Consider the following 18,476-nt stretch of genomic DNA (forward strand, 5'->3'; position numbering starts at 1 on the left):
TCCCCTGAAGGTGCTGACTCTAGCTGGGTTCAATGCCACAGTCACTGGTTTCTCGCTCTTCCTCTCTTTATCCTGACACTGAATGTTCGCTGTTTTGCAGATGACACAGCACAGATGGCTTTTTGGAATATCTATCCAATTAATTCCATATCCCTGCTGACACTGTCAGAACATTGTCTGTCTGCTGTAGAAATGGAAGAGGTGAATAGAAAAGGTTTTCTGGCTGGGTATCTCTCAGACTCGCTGACCCCTGTGGAAAGATCAATTGACCAGTGTACTGAGCAGATATTAAGGGTTCACTGAAATAAAAACGAAAGTGTGGAAAAACTCAACAGGTCTGGCAACACCATTAGAGGGAGTAACAGAGTTAATGTTTCAAATCCAATATGACTCTTCTTCAGAACAGAACTGGACAATCTTTTGTTCTTTATTCTGATTTTAAAACTTGACTGTGCTTTGTTTATTATAACCATTACCATTCTCTTTGCCTTTCGTTCAATCACACCATTGTTATTTAATTTCTCCCAACTTCCTCGTCCTCTCTTTTGTTCTACTTGACCCTCCCCACACACTTTCAATGCCAAAAAACCCATCCTATTTCTCCCTCTCTTCAGTTCTGAAGAAAATAATTTTGCACTCGAAACATTAGCTCCGTTTCTTTTTCCACACTAATACCTTTATTTCAGATCTCCAGCATCCGCAGCATATTGCTTTTATTTAAGGGTTCAGTGGTTAGTTAAGCATAGAGTACCTGGTAGAGTTTAATTCAATAATTCTACGTGCCCCCACATACCACAGTGACATTATTAATAAAGGGTCAAGTGAAGGGAGTATCCCCAGTGTGATAGAGTAGATGAATTATGGAGTTACAAATCAAGGGTATTAAAATGCTGTAACCTCACAAATACCATTTGTCTGGGATGTTACAGTATGAAAGAAACCCACATACTTGTCAGGTGAAAGAGGCCGTGTTCAATGAATGTATTAAATCCACACCACTATCCAATTCCACTGGTGTTTATGTGGATGGGTCTTGGTTTTATGAACAAAGGCTGCATCAGACTGGAGCTGCATCCTTGCTTCCCCTTGACAATGAGGACAATATTTTTACCTCATTCTGGGATGTGGGCGTCACTGGCTAAACCAGCATTTATTTCCCATCCCTGATTGGCCTTGAGAAGGCTGTGATGAGTTGCCTTCTTGAACAACAGCAGCCTATGTAATGTGGGTACACCCACAGTGCTGTTAGGTGGGGGGGGTGGGGGGAGTTCAGCATTTTGACCCAGCGACAGTGAAGGAATGGCGATATATTTCCAAGTCAGGTTGGTGAGTAGCTTGGAGGGGAACTTCTAGGTGGTGGTGTTCCCATGTGTCTGCTGCCCTTGTCCTTCCAGATGGTAGATGTTGCAGGTTTGGAAGGAGCTGTCAAAGGAGCCTTGGTGAGTTACTGTAGTGCATCTTATAAGATGATGTCACTGCGGGTCATTTGAGGAGGGTATGAATGTTTAAGGTAGTGGACGGGGCACCAATTAAGCTCGCTGCTCTGTGATGGATGTTGTTGAGCTTCTTGCGTGTTATTAAAATGCATTCATCCAGGAAAGTGGAGAATATTCCATCACACTCCTCACTTGTGCCTTGTAGATGATGGGGACGCTTTGGGGAGTGTCATGATGTGGCAGGAAATGCTTGCCAGGTGCACCAAATCCACAAGGGAAACTTGGCGACGCTATCACAATGGTTTTGCAATTTGTATATATTTCAAAGAGCTTCATGCACTGTTCAGAAGTAATGAGTCAACTAATACCTTTAGAGACTTAAGCTAAGTTGAAACATTTATTAACAAAAGAAAAGATTTCAAGCACATAGATAAGATTACAGTTACTTAATACTATAACAAATCTCAAAATTCCTAATTAACCTGACTCCCAAGTACACACCCACTTTAAGGCAACAGTCCAAATAGATTTTAAATTTAAATAGCAAGCCAGCAAGTCTACCACAGCACATACTCGACTGAATTCCAAAGGCTTTTCTCCAAATTTAGTTACTAGACACAGCAGAGTTCTGCAAAAATGGCCGGAGGCTTCTATAAGGCTGTTTCACATACTCCTCTTAGATCTTACATGGCCCCACAACAAAGCTTTTCATTCCTCTTTACATATATTTCTCGCTCTTTAATCTGTAAATTCCACTGTTCTATATGTCTTTGGAAATTTAGCTTTCCCATAATATAAAAATCTTTCATGTTGCCAATATGTTCAGTACCTTTTGGAAAAATAAACACACTGCTTGGCCTTGCTTATCTTGCTAGTTGTAAACATCCTATCATCCCTTTGAAACCAAACAACTCATTCATTTATCTAAAAATTCAAATTTCCTTCACATCTTATATGCTAAGCCCTTGTACATGTTTACTCATTAGCATTTATAATACCGTTTGTACACCTAACTTCTTTTGATAGCTTCAACCTAACAGTCTACATGACTCTAATTAAATCTCTCAAACAGAACCATGTACATTCACATCCATAAACCTACTTTACAATAAACCACAATAATATTATGAAAATTATTATAGTTTTGTGACAGGAGACACGAGGTGCGAAACACGCCACAGAATTCCCAGTGTCAACCTGTTCTTGTTGCCACACTATATATAAATATATATGGCCAGTCCAGCTCGGTTTCTGGTCAATGGTGACCCCCATGATGTTGATGTTGATCGTGGGGGTTTCAGTGATGGTAATGCCATTGAATGTCAAGGGGAGATGATCATTGCCTGGCACTAGTGTGAAGCAAAAGTAACTTGCCACCTGTCAGCCTAAGCCTGAAAATTGTCCGGGTCTTGCTGCATATGGACACGGACTGCTTCAGTATCCGAGGAGCCATGAGTGGTGCTAAACATTGTACAATCATCAGTGAACATCCTCACTTCTGACCCTATGATGAAGAGAAGGTCATTGATGAAGCAGCTGAAGATGGTTGGGCTGAGGACACTTCCCTGAGAAACTCCTGCAGCGATGACCTGGGGCTGAGATGATTGACCTCCAAAACCACAACCATCTTCCTTTGTAGAAGGGGAAAAACAGATCCCAATGAACATGATTCAGTCCTGGATGTGATTAAAAGCAAAATGAAATCACAGTAGTTACTCATGAACTCACTGGTGTGTCAGAAGGTGGGATGATTGAGTGAATCCCTTCCCAATCTCGGATCAGGCAAAAGGCCTCGCCCCAGTGTGAACTCTCTGGTGTCTCAGCAGGCTGGATGACAGCGTGAATCCCCTCCCACACTCGGAGCAGGTGAATGGTCTCTCCCCAGTGTGAACTCGCTGGTGTATAAGCAAGGTGGATGAGAGAGTGAATCTCCTCCCACAGTCAGAACAGGTAAATGGTCTCTCCCCACTGTGGACTTGCTGGTGTTTCAGCAGGTCGGATGACAGGGTGAATCCCCTCCCACACTCGGAGCACGTGAACGGTCTCTCCCCAGTGTGAACTCGCTGGTGTGTCAGTAGGTGTGATGACTGAGTGAATCCCTTCCCACACTTGGAGCAGTGGAATGGTCTCTCCCCAGTGTGAATTTGCTGGTGTGTCACTAGGTGGCATGAGTGAGCAAATCGCCTCCCACATTCAGAGCAGGTGAATGGTCTCTCCCCAGTGTGAACTCGCTGGTGTGCCAGTAGGTGGGATGACTGAGTGAATCCCTTCCCACACTCGGAGCAGGTGAATGGCCTCTCCCCAGTGTGAGTGCGCTGATGTGCCAGGAGGTGGGATGACGAAGTGAATCCCTTCCCACACTCGGAGCAGGTGAATGGTTTCTCCCCAGTGTGAACTCGCTGATGTGTCAGCAAGAGAGATGACGCAGTGAATCCCTTCCCACAGCCAGAGCAGGTGAACGGCCTCTCCCCTGTATGAAGTTTCTGGTGTGTCAGCAGGCTGGATGACCAAGTGAATCCCTTACCACACTCAAGGCAGGTGAACGGCCTCTCCCCTGTATGAACTTTCTGGTGTGTCAGCAGGTTGAATGCCTGAGTGAATCCCTTACCACACTCAGGGCAAGTGAATGGTCTCTCCCCAGTGTGTACTCGCTGGTGTATCTGCAGGTAGGATGACTGAGTGAATCCCTTTCCACAGTCTCCACATTTCCATGGCTTCTCCCTGTTGTGACTATGCTTGTGTCTCGACAGGCCAGATGAACGGCTGAAACCTCGTCCACACACAGAACACGTGTACGGTTTCTCCCCACTGTGAATGGTGCTTTTCCCTTCCATGTTCAAATTCCAATGATATTCAGGTGACAATAAATTGAGCAACTCTATCAGATTCTGATGTGAGATTTGATTTGAGTTTCCTGACTGCTAATCCTCCACTTCTAATATCCTGTGAAATTGATTTAAAACAGATAAAAAGGGAATGAGACAGACCCCACAAAAACACAGAGACAGGTTGTATAATTGAGCTGAATGAATCTAGTAATTTGTGGGGCTGGCACAAGGAAAAAGTCACCACAAAAGCTGCTGGATTGTCATCAAAACCCAACTGATTCACTAATATCCTTCAGGGAAGGGAACTTGCCACCCATTCTGGGTCTGGGTGTACACAATATTCTGGAAACTAGGTGAGGAGAGAGGGAGATGTGGGAGAGGGGGTGAAGGACAGGGATTTTATATGTTTACAGCTTGACCAGAACTTTGACAGAATCTCCCAACCCCTCAAACTCAACCATCTAGAAGGACCAAGGTGGTAGGTGCACGTGAATATCATCACCTCTAAGTTCCCTTCCAAGTCACACACCATCCTTATTTGTCTGACATCCAGTACTGGATGAGCAACAATGTCTTTCATATAAATACTGCAAAAACTTTCCTTTCTTTCTTTCATTCATTCATGCAATGTAGCCGTCTCTGGCTTGGCCAACATTTATTGCCCATCCTTATTGCATTTGAGAAGGTGGTGGTGAGCTGCCTTCTTGAACTGCTGCAGTCCCTGTGGTGTAGGTACACCCACAGTGCTGTTCAGGAGGGAGTTCCAGGAGTTTGACCCAGTGACAGTGAAGGAACAGCGATATATTTTCAAGTCAGGATGGTGAGTGGCTTGGAGAGGAACTTCCAGGTGGTGGTGTTCCCATCTATCTGTTGCCTTCTAGATTTGAAACATGCTGTCTAAAGAGCCTTAGTGAGTTCCAGCAGTGCATTTTGTAGATGGTACACACTGCTGCTACTCTGTGTCAGTGGTGGGAGGGAGTGAATGTTTGTGGATGTGGTGCCAATCAAGCAGCTGCTTTGTCCTGGATGGCGTCAAACCTCTTGAGTGTTGTTGGAGCTGCACTCATCCAGGCAAAGGGGGAGTATTCCATCACACTCCTGACTTGTGCCTTGTAGATGTTGGACTGGCTTTGGGGAGTCAGAAGGTGAGTTACTCGCTGGAGCATTCCTAGCCTCTGACCTGCTCGTGTAGCCGCAGTATTTATATGGCTGGTCCAGTTCAGTTTCTGGTCACTGGTGACCCCCAGGATGTTGATAGAGGGGGATTCAGCAATGGTAATGCTATTGAATGTCAAGGGGAGATGGTTAGATACTCTCTCGTAGAGATGGTCATTGTCTGACACTTGTGCGGCATGAATGTTACTTGCTACTTGTCAGCCCAAGCCTGGATATCGTCCAGGTCTTAGAAACATAGAAAAGTTACAGCACAGAAGGAGGCCATTTGGCCCATCCTGTCCATGCCAGCCCAAGGACACCCAGGTGTCCTTTCTAATCCCACCTTCCTGCACCTGGCCCATAGCCCTGCAGCTTACAGCACTGAAAAGTTGCAAATCCAGGTACTTTTTAAAAGAGTTTAGAGTTTCTGGCTCTACCACCAACTTGGGCAGCGAATTCCAGACACCCACTACCCTCTGCGTAAAAAAGTTCTTCCTCATGTCCCCCCTACACCTTCTGCCACTTATCTTGAATCTATGTCCCCTGGTTCTAGAATTCTCCACCAAGGGAAACAATTTTATCCTGTCCACTCAATCTATTCCCCTCATCATTTTGTACACCTCAATCAAGTCACCTCTCAGCCTTCCTTGTTCAGAGGAAAATAACCCCAACCTATCCAATCTCTCCTCGTAGCTACACTTTTCTAACCCTGGCAACATTCTTGTAAACCTCCTCTGCACTCTCTCCAGAGCTATTACGTCCTTCCTGTAATGTGGTGACCAGAACTGCACACAATACTCCAGTTGTGGCCTCACCAGTGTTTTATACAATTCCAACATTATATCCTTACTTTTATATTCTATACCTCTGCCAATGAAGGAGAGCATTCCATATGCCTTCTTTACAACCTTGTCCACTTGAACTGCTGCCTTCAGGTACCTGTGTACTTGTACGCCAAGATCTCTCACTTCATCTACACCTCTTAGTATATTCCCGTTTATTTTGTAATCCCTGTAACTGTTTGACCTCCCTAAATGTATGACCTCATACTTCTCTATGTTAAAATCCATCTGCCACTTTACCGCCCACTCCACCAACCCATCTATATCTTTTTGGAGATTTTGGCTATCCTCTACACTATCCACTACTCGGCCAATCTTTGTGTCATCTGCAAATTTCCCAATCGTATCCCCCACATTCACATCCAAATCGTTAATATATAACACAAACAGCAAGGGTCCCAACACCGAGCCCTGTGGAACACCACTTGAGACAACTTTCCATTCGCAAGGGCATCCATCAACCATTACCCTTTGTTTCCTGTTACAAAGCCAACCTTTTATCCAGTTCGCCACATTATCCTGAATCCCATGGGCTTTTACTTTCCTGACCAATCTGCCATGTGGGACCTCGTCAAATGCCTTGCTAAAATCCATGTACACAACATCCACTGCACTACCTTCATCAACCCTTCTTGTCACTTCTTCAAAGAATTCAATCAAATTTGAGAGGCAAGACCTTCCTTTAACAAATCCATGCTGACCATCCCTGACTAGTCTTGCTGCATTTGGACATGGACTGCTTCAGTAACTGAGGAATCGTGAATGGTGCTGAACATTGTGCAATCATCAGCGAAAATCCCCACTTCTGACCTTATGATGGAAGGAAGGTCATTGATGAAGCAGCTGAAGATGGTTGGGTCTTGGACACTGCCCTGAGGAACTCCTGCAGTGATGTCCTGGAACTCAGATGATTGATCTCCAACAACTATAATCTTCTTTTGTGCTAGCTATGACTCCAACCAGTAGAGAGTTCCCCCCTGATTCCCATTGACTCCAGTTTTGCTAGGGCTCCTTGATGCCACACTCAGTCAAATGCTGCCTTGATGTCAAGGGCAGTCACTCTCACCCCACCTCTGGAGTTCAGTTCTTTTGTTCATGTTTGAACCAAAGCTTTAATGAGGTCAGGAGCTGAGTGGCCCTGGCAAAACACAGACTCAGTGTCATTGCTCTGCAAGTGCTGCTTGATAGCACTGTTGATGAACCCTTCCCTCACTTTACTGATTATCAAGATTAGACTGATGGGTCTGCAATTGGCCAGGTTGGACAAATCTAAGCAATTTTCCACATTGCCAGGTACATGCCAGTGTTGCAGCTGTACTGGAACAGCTTGGCCAGGGGCGTGGCAAGTTCTGGAGCACAAGTATTCAGTACGATTGCCGGAATATTGTCAGGGCCCATAGCCTTTACATTATCCACTGCCTTCAGCCATTTCTTGATATCATATGGAGTGAATCGAATTGGCTGAAGACTAGCATCTGTGAGGACGGGGACCTCTGGAGGAGGCAGAGCTGGATCACCCACTCAGCACTTCTGGCTAAAGATTGTTGCCCATCATTGAGGGTGGGGATATTTGTGGAGCATCCTCCTCCGGTGATGGTTAATTGTCTACCACCATTCACGACTGGATGTGGTAGGACTGAGAGCTTAGATATGATCCGTTGGTTGTGGAATGGCTTAGCTCTGTCTATCGCTTGCTGCTTATGCTATTTGGCACTCAAGTAGTCCTGTGTTGTAGCTTCATTTTTACGTTTACCTCATGTTGCCCTGGTATGCTACCTGCACTCTTGATTGAACCAGGCTTGGTGGTAGTGGTAGGGTAGGTGATATGTTGGGCCATGAGGTTACAGACTGTGGTTGAGTACAATTCTGGTGGTTCTGTCTTGAGTTGCTAGTGTTGTGCCACACAACACGATGGAGGGTATCCTCAATGTGAAGGTGGGACTTCGTCTCCACGAGGGCTATGATTCCTTGAGTATGAGCATGTCAGGCTGTTGCTTAACTCATCTGTGAGACAGCTCTCCCAATTTTGGCAGCAGATGATCGTAAGGAGGACTTTGCAAGGTCGGCAGGGCTGAGTTTGCTGTTGCTGCTTCTGGCCTAGGTCAATGCCAGGTGGTCCGTCTGTTTTCATTCCTCATCCAATTTCTGGCAGTTGTTTGATAGAGTCAACCACATTGCTGTGGGTCTGGAGTCACATGTAGGCCAGTCCAGGTAAGGACAGCAGATTTCCATCCCGAAAGGGCATTAGTGAGCCAGATGGGTTTTTACAACAATCGACAATGGTTTCATGGTTATCATCAGACTTTTAGTTCCACCATCTGCCGTGGTGGGATTCAAACCTGGGTCCCTAGGGCATTACCCTGATCTCTGGATTACTTGTCCAGTGACAATACCGCTATGCCACCGCCTCCCCTATCACTGAAACCATTGTCTTCAGTCCCTTCTCCACTCAATAGTCACTGACTCCATCCCTCTCCCCAGCAACTGTCTGAGGCTGAACCAGACTGTTCACAACATCGGTGTCATGTTTCACTCCAAACTGACCTTCCGACCACATATCCGCATCATGTGAACATGCAAAGTTGGAGCATAAGTAGGCCATTCGGCTCCTCGAGCCTGCTTCGCCATTCAATATAATCTTGACTGATCTACTTGTATTTCAAATTCCACAGTCCTATCTATCCCCAATAATCCTTGATTCCCTTGCCTAACAAAAATCTATCTACGATAAAAGCAAAATGCTGCGGATGCTGGAAATCTAGAACAAAAACAAAATACCTGGAAAAACTCAGCAGGTCTGACAGCATCTGTGGAGAGGGATACAGTTGATGTTTCGAGTCCGTACGACCCTTCATCAGAACTAAGACATATAGAAATGAGATGAAATATAAGCTGGTAGAAGGGGGTGGGACAGGAGAGCTCGATCGGAGGCCAGTGATAGGTGGAGGCCAAGGAGAGACTGCCAAAGATGTCATAGACAAAAGGACAAAGGGGTGTTGACGGTGGTGATATTATCTAAAGAATGTGCTAATGGGGACATTAAGAGAAGCAAGCAGGACAAGCTAGTGGCAGATGGCCCTAGTGCGGGTGGGGTGGGGGGAAGGAATTGAAATGGGCTAAAAGGTGGAGATGAAACAATAGATTGAAATAAATCTAAAAATAGGAGGGAAAAGAAAAAAATATAGCTGTAAAATAATTATAAAGTATTGGAAAAGTGGGGATCGGAAAGGAGGTGGGGATGGAGGAGAAAGTTCATGATCTGAAGTTGTTGAACTCAATATTAAGTCCGGAAGACTGTAAAGTGCCTAGTTGGAAGATGAGGTGCTGTTCCTCCAGTTTGCGTTGAGCTTCACTGGAACATTGCAGCAGGCCAAGGACGGACATGTGGGTATGAGAGCAGGGTGGTGTGTTGAAATGGCAAGCAACAGGGAGGTCTGCGTCATGCTTGCGGACAGGCCAAAGGTCTATCTACCTCTGCCTTAGAAGTATTTAATGAAGCTGCTACCACCGACTTCTAAGGCAGAGAGTTCCAGAGTCGCACAACCCTCAGAGAAAAAAATTCTCTTCATCTTTGACGAAAAGGTCGACTCCTAATTTTCAAACAATGTCCCAAGTTCTGGATTCACCAACAAGAGGAAATATCCTTTGCACGTCCACCTTGTCAAGACCATTCAGGATCATATATACTTCAATCAAGTCACCCCTCATTCTTCTAATCTCCAGTGGAATCAAGCCCAGCCTGACTAACCTTTCCTCATAAGACAACGCACTCATTCCAGGTATCAATCTAGTAAACCTCCTTTGAACCGCCTCCAATGCATTTATATCCTTCCTTAAATAAGGAGACCAAAAACTGCGCACAGTATTTGAGATGTGGTCACACCAATGCCTTGCATAACATCCTTACTCTTATGTTCAATTCCTCTTGTAATAAAGAAAAACATTCCATTAGCCTTCTAAATTACTTGCTGTACTTGTATAATAACTTTTTGTGACTTATGCACTAGAACACCTAGATCCCTCAGCACCTCAGAATTCTGCAGTCATTCTCCATTTAAGTAATACTCTGCTTTTTTATTCTTCCTTCCAAAGTGAACTTCACATTTTCCCACATTATACTCCATTTGCCAGATCTTTGCCCGCCCACTCAACCTATCTATATGCGTCTGCAATCTTCTCATGTCATTTTCACAACATGCTTTCCTACCTATCTTTGTGTCATCAGAAAATTTAGCTCCCATGACTTCGCTGCCCTCATCTAAGTTATTGATATAAATTGTAAAATGTTCATCACATTGTGACAATCAGAAAAACAAGGATGAGGTCGAGCGTGTTCATATGGCTGCCAGACCTGCTGAGTTTTTCCAGGTAATTCTGTTTTTGAATCAGAAAAACACCCATTTCTGCACACTCTCTGTTTTCTGCCATCCAGCCAATCTTCTTTCCATGCTAATATGTTGCCCACTACACCAGGAGCTTTTATTTTCCGCAATAACCTTTGATGTGGCACCTTATCAAATGCCTTCTGGAAATCCAAGTATAGTATGTCTACAGGCTCCCCTTTATCATCACCATGACCACCCATTTCCACCTCAGTGACATCGTCCAACTCCATCCTTGTCTCAGATCTTCTGCTGTTGAAACCCTCATCTATTCCTTTGTTACCTTTAGATTTAACTATCCTAACAAAATCCTGGCTGGAACAATATAAATACACATTGTTGTTGTTGACTTAGACACATGTCACTGTTCCTTCATCATCACTGAGTGAAAATCCTGCAACTCCTTATCTCACAACATTATGGGAGCACCTTCACCACTCGGACTGCAAAAATTCAAGATTAAACATCATCATCTCCACAGGTAACTGTGCTGTACAATTCTAGGACTCAACGATTCTTTACAGGCATTCCCTGTTCATCAGCATGTCCCCTTCCTTTTTAAGCACTCCATGCTCAGTCATCATTTCCTTCATTTGCAGACATTTCCTGACAATCACCATTTTTAGAGACGCTCCCTAACATTTATCACTTTCTCTCCATTTAGAGACTCTTCCTGAACGAGCTGACATTGCGCATGCGCTGAGGCCTCGCCGAACTCACCCCAAAGTCAGACCCGAGCGGGAGAAACCAAAAACCAGGGAGTCGGGGAGAATTTTCACGCTTTCTAGTCGCGTCTTACATGGAAAATGTTGCCGGTTTTATTTTGGGATCTGGATCCACACTCGGTCATTGTAAAAACCTCCATTTTAAACCCGCTCGCTCGAGCTCTCTTCCCGTCCGTCGCCATCGCCCGCGCATGCTCAGATCACATTGCCCGGGGTGTGATTGACGGCAACTTGGGACCAATAGGAAGACGGGGCGGGACTGGAGGATCCATCAGAAGTGGCTGGCCCTCCAACCAATCGGAGTGAATGAGGGGCGGGGCTGAGCCCGGATCTCCCTCATTGGCTGAAACTCGGCATCATTTTGAAAGCTGATTTGTCTCAAACTCCAGGAGAAAACTGGGTCTTTCTGTTTGTGGCTTTAAACAGATGAAACCCTGTGGATGTGGAGCAAACATTTCAACATTTGTTAGTGAAATGGATTCATTCAGGACAGAGAGCAGGGATTATTTCTGGAAACTACACAGTGTAGCGATTGTTTCTCTTTGAACTCATCCCTTGGAGAACAGTGTGAATTAGTGGAAGAATTCACAGGCTGCTTCACCCTCCTTCCGTGTCTGGAACCATTTAATTCCAGCCGATTTGTTGATCCGGCTTCAGCAGAGAGTTTAATGAGCTCCCACAACTCATAATGGGAGTGTTCAGCCAGACCCGCCGGACACACCTATCCTGATGTCAACCCAGAATGAGCTGGAGAGCCGTCTCCACTCGCTAGGACTGTCTGCAGAGGGGTTTCTGGCTCAGAGGCGGGAATGTTTCATTTTTATCAACAACCCTAAACCCCTCAAGTTCCATTGAACTGACAGGGCCTCTTCATTTCTAAATACACTTCATTGTTTAAATAAAGTCTTGATTTTATGTTTGCAGCTTAATGGTGACACTTACATCATCTAACCACCTACTTCCTTGTGAGAGTGCACAACTACAGTAAGCTGCAGAAGCCACACCCTTGTGTATCCTCTACCAAGCCTCTCCTCATTCCCTTAGAATCAAACTATTCCTAACTTTGTCCAGTATTTTCATTATCCTAAAATGAAAGGTCTCTGTTTATTATGCTTAGTTATTGTGAATCTAATAAAGCTGCTCCAATGGTCATTCTAATTCAGTTTGTATTATGTTTAATCTTGGGCTATCATGTCTGCTTCTGTTTCTGCCTCATCTTCATGTTCAGTCTGGGTTCACTGGAATGAGCTTTCTATGGTCAGAATTCAGTTAAACAACCTGTTCATCTGCATGTATTCTCTCAGTGCCCTGGTGCCTGTGTTAGTTATTCAGTCATTGTTTAATACTTCGTCAGCAGCCTCTCAATTCAAGGATGACATCTATTCAGCGTGGTGAATTTCTGCCATTGGTCTTCTTTTGACTGAACAGACTGATTCTTGGCCTGCAGATCTTTTGGCTCATGGGGCAGGACATCCATGAAGTATTGGGATCTGGAGCGCAGCACTTGCTTCCATTTCTTTCCTTCTCTGCTGCTGCTCTGCCTCATCATTAACATGTTGTGACTCAAAGTGTGATGCAGCTTGATGGAAAAGTTGTCGCCATTCTGAACAATTGGGAGAAAGCTCCTCCAGGTCATTAAGGTCAATGCTGCTGCACTACAAGGTGAGCAGGCTGCAGAAAATTAGTTTGCATTTAATTAAATATTGAAGTTTCAGGGTTGATATGATGCCAATTTTTAAAATGATCAATGTGCTTGTGAGAGTAGATACAGGGAAACTATTTGCTCTGCTGGGGAATTGAGAACAAGGAGGCAGAATCAAAATAATAAAACCTGGAGTGAAATCAGGAACAACGTGTTCAGACAGAGGTGATGGAAATCAGGACCAACCTCCCCAAAAAGCTGTGGATGCTGGGGGGTCAAATGAATTTTTCAAGACATGAATCGGTCGAATTTTGTTAATTAAAGATAGCAAAGTAATTTGATCAAAGATGGGAAAAGGGAGTTGTGGTTGTCACATGGCTGTAAGACATAATATTTAACAACACAAGTGAATTATCGAACTTCTCTTCACATTTAAATGTAAATGTTTTGATAATATTTCTGCTCAATTTCAAACCGGGGCCCTTTTGCATGTTGGTGAACATGATAACCACTACAGCACAGAAACACTGCGCTGCCGAAACCCAATGGACCTGTCCACAGTGTTGACCTGTGTGGTCATGAAGCAGCACTTTGGGTCTTTGATTTGAAGAAAGAAATTCAGCTGCTATAATCAGTAATGCTGGAATCAGACTGATTTAGCAATGTCATCATAAAATTACATAGCACATTAGGAGACAATTTGGCCCATCGTGTTTATGTCAGTTTTTGCAATGAGCTTTCTGATCAGTCCCAATTTCCTTCTCTTTTTCAATTACCCTGATTTTTCTCCCTTTCAAGTCATTGTCCAATTCCCTTTTGAAAACTCGGTGTGAAGGGAAGCAATATTGAAAGAGGTGCAGGAGTTTCTGCAGTGTCCATGCGCACTGTGTGATCATTAACAAAGTCTCCCTGACTCAATGACATGAAGAGTTGGACTCGAGATTCTTCTATAGTTTTTGAACAAAAAAAAAGTATTTATGCAGCTGATTTCATACCGAACTTTCCAAAGAAGTTTAATCAGACCAAGCATGTCCTCATTTTTCTCAGTCACTATATACAATCCAATTCCCCTTTTTGTATAACCTTGAACAGATGCCATTATAGGAAAGGGGTAGTGTGGCCGAGCGGTCTAAGGCTCCAGTCTCTATGGAGACATGGGTTTGAATCCCACCGCTGCAGGAGTTTCGGACGGTTCATCTTTTCAGTCAGTTTAGCCAAATTCTTCCATGTGTGTCCAGGGCGTGTGCAGTGCTCCATTCTGGTGGAAAGATCGAGGAGAGGCAGCAGAAATTGCAGGACAGCCAGAAATAGGTGGGGCTGCATTTCTTCATTCGCTGCTGTAACCATTGTATGCTCTTAGGTACAGAACATTAAAAGGTACATGACGCGTGTGTACAGAGCTGAGCGGTTAAGGTAATTGGGTTTGAAATTCTTTAGAGTTTTCTGATACAAGTTCACATCCTGCCAGACTACATTTCTCACTGCTCCTGATTTAAGAATGATTTATCGAATTAATTATCTATTAAATGGACGAAAAGGTTTTCCAAATGCTCCTGTGTATTTTTCATTTCCCTTCATCTGCAAGCATTCACCAAAGTTGCAGGTGGAAATGGAACAAAAATGGAGCCAATTTGGTGACATCCATACTTTCTGGATGTTTGTCTTCCCTGGCACCTCTGTCACTCTTGGTGTCTATGTCTGTGTGTGTTTCTCACCTTGTGTCAATGTGGTTCAGTTCCCTGAGCGGGGAAACGCATTTTTGCCATCGCAACTTTGACTCACTTTCGTTATGTATCTTCATGGAAATGGCACAGAGAATAACAGTCAGTTTAAAAGTTGCAAGAGGAGATTGATCTTTCTGTATTCTTTCAGCAGTTGGCTCTGTAGCAGAGTGATTAGCGCACTGGCCTTGTAAACCGGGGATCATGAGTTTAATCCTTGCTGGACCTCCAGTTGAATTTAGCTTCTGCTGATGTTAGCTGTGGGGAAGAAAACAAATTGGCTTTAAAGAGATTTGGGCAACAAAGATAGCAGATAAAGCATAATTTCATAATAGGTGAAGGTGTTTGATTAAAAAATTGGTAAAATTATTAGTTATGTGACGAACTGAAAAAAGCAGGGAGGTTATGCTTCAGTTGTACTGCACACTGGTGAGACCACATGTGCAGTAGTGGTCTCCTTCTTTAAGGAAAGATGCAAAGTTAGAGTAGTAAAGTTAGTAGTTCAGAGAAGGTTTACGAGACTAATATCAGGAATGGGTGGGTTGCCCAAGCAGATTCTCTCTATTCCTACATATATTACCGACATAGTTATGCATTGTAAATGGGACAGATTAGGCTTGTATCCACTGGAGTTTCGAACAGTAAGAGGTGACTTGATCAAAACCTTTAAGATCCTGAGGGGTCTTGAAAAGGTGGGTGTGGAGAGGAAGTTTCCTCTTGTGGGATAATCTAGAACTGGGGGGTCACTGTTTAAAAATAAGGGGTCGCTCATTTAAGACAAGAATGAGGAGGATTTTTTCTCTCTCAGAGAGCCAGGAGTGTTTGTAACTTCTTTCCTCCAAAGGCATTGGAAGCAGAGTCCTTGAATATTTTAAAGGCAGAGCTAGATTTTTGGTTAACAAGGGGGTGAAAGGTTATTGGGTGTAGGAAGGAGGTTACCATCAGATCAGCCATGGTCTTATTGAATGGTGGAACAGGCTTGATGGGTCGAGTGGCCTACTTCTGTTCCTAGTTCGTATTTTTACATGTTCTTTGAGTCCAGGCTGTTTACTAACTCAGTGCTCGTATGTCACAAAGTCGAGAATGTTTGAAATTTTCACTGAGCAACATGTCAACAAACAGTGGATTCACTCAGTGCGATGGTGCGTACCAGTTCTATATGTGCAATCACAGAATAAATTTCTATTTGTTGCTTTCAACCCAATATTTCTAAAGGTTTGGATGTGAGGCACATGTTTGATCTAACTTATCTCATTTTCTTTGAAATAAATATTCGTAAAACTATTTGCCTGGGAACTTGCTGGATAACAGCAGGGCTGGCAAAGTCTGGACATTTCCTCGTAGCCAAAGGACTCAAAGCAGAACTGTGTCGGTAATATAAGTAGAAGCAGGAATAGAGAGAACCTACTTGGCCCTAGATAGTGTCAAACCACCAATGTTTGGGTTAACAGCTGAATTCGCTAAACAAGATGTTACACAAACACCCTGTGACCTGATGGTTAGGATTCGGTGCTCTCATCACCCAGATCTGATTCCCGGTCTTGCTGTTGTGCAAAATATCACAACCAGAAACTAATTACTGATTCAAAAAAAATCTATCATCCCCAACACCTCATCCCCTTCCCACGGCACCTTCCCATACAATCGCAGGAGATGTAACACCTGCTCCTTTACCTCCTCCTTCCTCACTGTTCAAGGGCCCAAACACTCCTTCCAGGTGAAGCAGAGATTTATTTGCATTTCTTTCAATTCTGTGTACTGTATTCGCTGCTCCCAATGTGGTCTCCTCTACGTTGAGGAGACTAAACGCAGACTGGCTGCCTGCTTTGGGGAACACCTTCACACAGTCCACAAGCATGACCCAGACCGGCCTGTCATTTGACATTTCAATTCACCATCTCGCTTTCATGTTCACATTTCTGTCTTCTGCCCTCTACAATGTTCCAGTGAAGCCCAGTGCAAGCTGGAGTAACAGCACCTGATCATCTGATTAGGCATTTTACAGCCTTGTGGGCTCAGCATTAAGTTCAACAAATTCACACCATGAACTCTGTCCTCCATGTTGTATTTTTCCACCCACCACCATCCGCCCGCCCAAGAGTCAGTCTGTATCTTGTTCTCAGACAGAGCTGTCCCTTTGGGCGGGATTTTCCGGCCCCGCTCGCCGCCAGGATCATCAGGTCCCGCCATGACGGGGCCGCAAATTCCCGAGCTTTTAGTGCAATTAGCACATTCAGCTACTTTGCTTTCAGACAGTGCTGACATTTATTCTGCGATCAACACCTGCTTTAGTCATGAATACTATCATTATCATTCCCTTTGTCTTGTGTTCCATGACATCTTTGTCATTTATTCTCTCCTGGCCTCCAACATATGCCTGACCTTTCATTTTGCTCCACCTGCTCCCTCCCTCACCCCTGCAACAGCATTAAAACCATCACATTCCTAGTTCTAAGAAGAGTCACATGGACTCGAAACTTTAACCACGTCCCTGTCTCCACAGGTGCTGCCAAACCTTCTGAGTTTTTCCAGCATTTTCTGTTTCTTTTGTCAGATTTCCAGCATCTGCAGCATTTTGCTTCTATTACAGATTTAAAAAAGAATCATTTTCGACACAAACATTAACTCTGTTTCTGTCTCCACAGATGCGAACAGACCTGTCGATAACGTTAGTGCCCTCTGTTTTTATTAGAGCACGAATTACTGGCTTTATCATAACATAAAATACATAGCAAGTTGGCGAAATCAGTGAAATGATGGGCAGAGTTAAAATTCCACCTGGATGATATTAGATAGAACTGGAAATGTCTGAGATGGAGAGTGGGAGTTAAAAGGTGTAACATGAAAGTGGAAGAATTTGATGTCAGTCAAATACTTTTCATGGTGAAAGTCTGCCATGCATTACCTTGTAAGTTTCACAGGAGCTGCAATGATTAGGTTGGTGGGTTTTGGATGTGGAAATTTGCATTTCTACAGCTTCTGGTACTATTTCGCCACACTGTCGATTTCATATTCCAGCCAATAGCAAAGGTTATTTTAATTGTCTGAAGAAGTAATTTGTGTTCTATTTGAACATGTCATTTTGTAGGAGGTCTCTGTTGAAAGTGGTCTGGAATGAAAAAACAATGGCAGAAGTAACCTCGATAAATTCTATTTCAGGGCATTTTCCATGATGGTCTAGTGGATAGGGTTCTCCACTCTCAGCACCATAACCTAGGCTCGATTGCCAGTCAGGGAATAAAGATTTATTGCTCCTAAAAAGATATGCTTTAATTCCTGATTGAAAACAAAAAACACAACAGCTTTTTCAGAATCAGTGGAGTGAGTTGAAGTTTCGCATCAGAAATGGAAATGTCACACCTGCTTCAGGTCAAGAACAAATACAGATGCTGAGCTGGGAAGTGAAAGAAATAAAAAGGAGGGCTGCGATAGGTTGCAAAGCATTGGCTGTGGAGATGTTGGTGCAAGGCAGAATATGAGTGGGAATGGGGCAGATTTTACTGAAGCGTTATGTGTAGTTCTGAGAATGGCACCTTAAAAAGGATCAATATTGATCATGGAAACAGCGCTGTGCCGATCCACCAGGACATCAGTTCTGGGATGTAAGTGGACATTTTACCCTCCATAAGATTGAGGTCATTCAAAACTGCTGCCCGTATCTAAATTCGCAGCAAGTCCCATTTCCCTATCATCTCTGTGCTTGCTAACATACATTGGCTCCTGGTCAAGCACTATCTTTAGTTAA

At 44.0% G+C, this 18,476-nt stretch overlaps 1 protein-coding gene across 1 annotated transcript; it reads right to left on the bottom strand.

Annotated features, from left to right (window-relative positions):
• Positions 1 to 2,861: 2,861 nt before the first annotated feature.
• Positions 2,862 to 4,270, bottom strand: LOC144676152 (uncharacterized). Its single transcript, XM_078536651.1, has one exon. The coding sequence runs from the start codon at positions 4,268 to 4,270 to the stop codon at positions 3,215 to 3,217; it is 1,056 nt and encodes a 351-aa protein (XP_078392777.1). The 3' UTR covers positions 2,862 to 3,214.
• Positions 4,271 to 18,476: the final 14,206 nt, after the last annotated feature.

Source organism: Cetorhinus maximus, unplaced genomic scaffold (assembly GCF_964194155.1).
Source record: "Cetorhinus maximus unplaced genomic scaffold, sCetMax3.hap1.1 HAP1_SCAFFOLD_1389, whole genome shotgun sequence".
In the NCBI taxonomy this organism is placed as follows: Eukaryota; Metazoa; Chordata; class Chondrichthyes; order Lamniformes; family Cetorhinidae; genus Cetorhinus; species Cetorhinus maximus.

Coding starts and splice junctions, on each gene's coding strand:
- LOC144676152 (XM_078536651.1), bottom strand. CDS start 4,270: ATGGAAGGGAAAAGCACCATTCACAGTGGGGAGAAACCGTACACGTGT.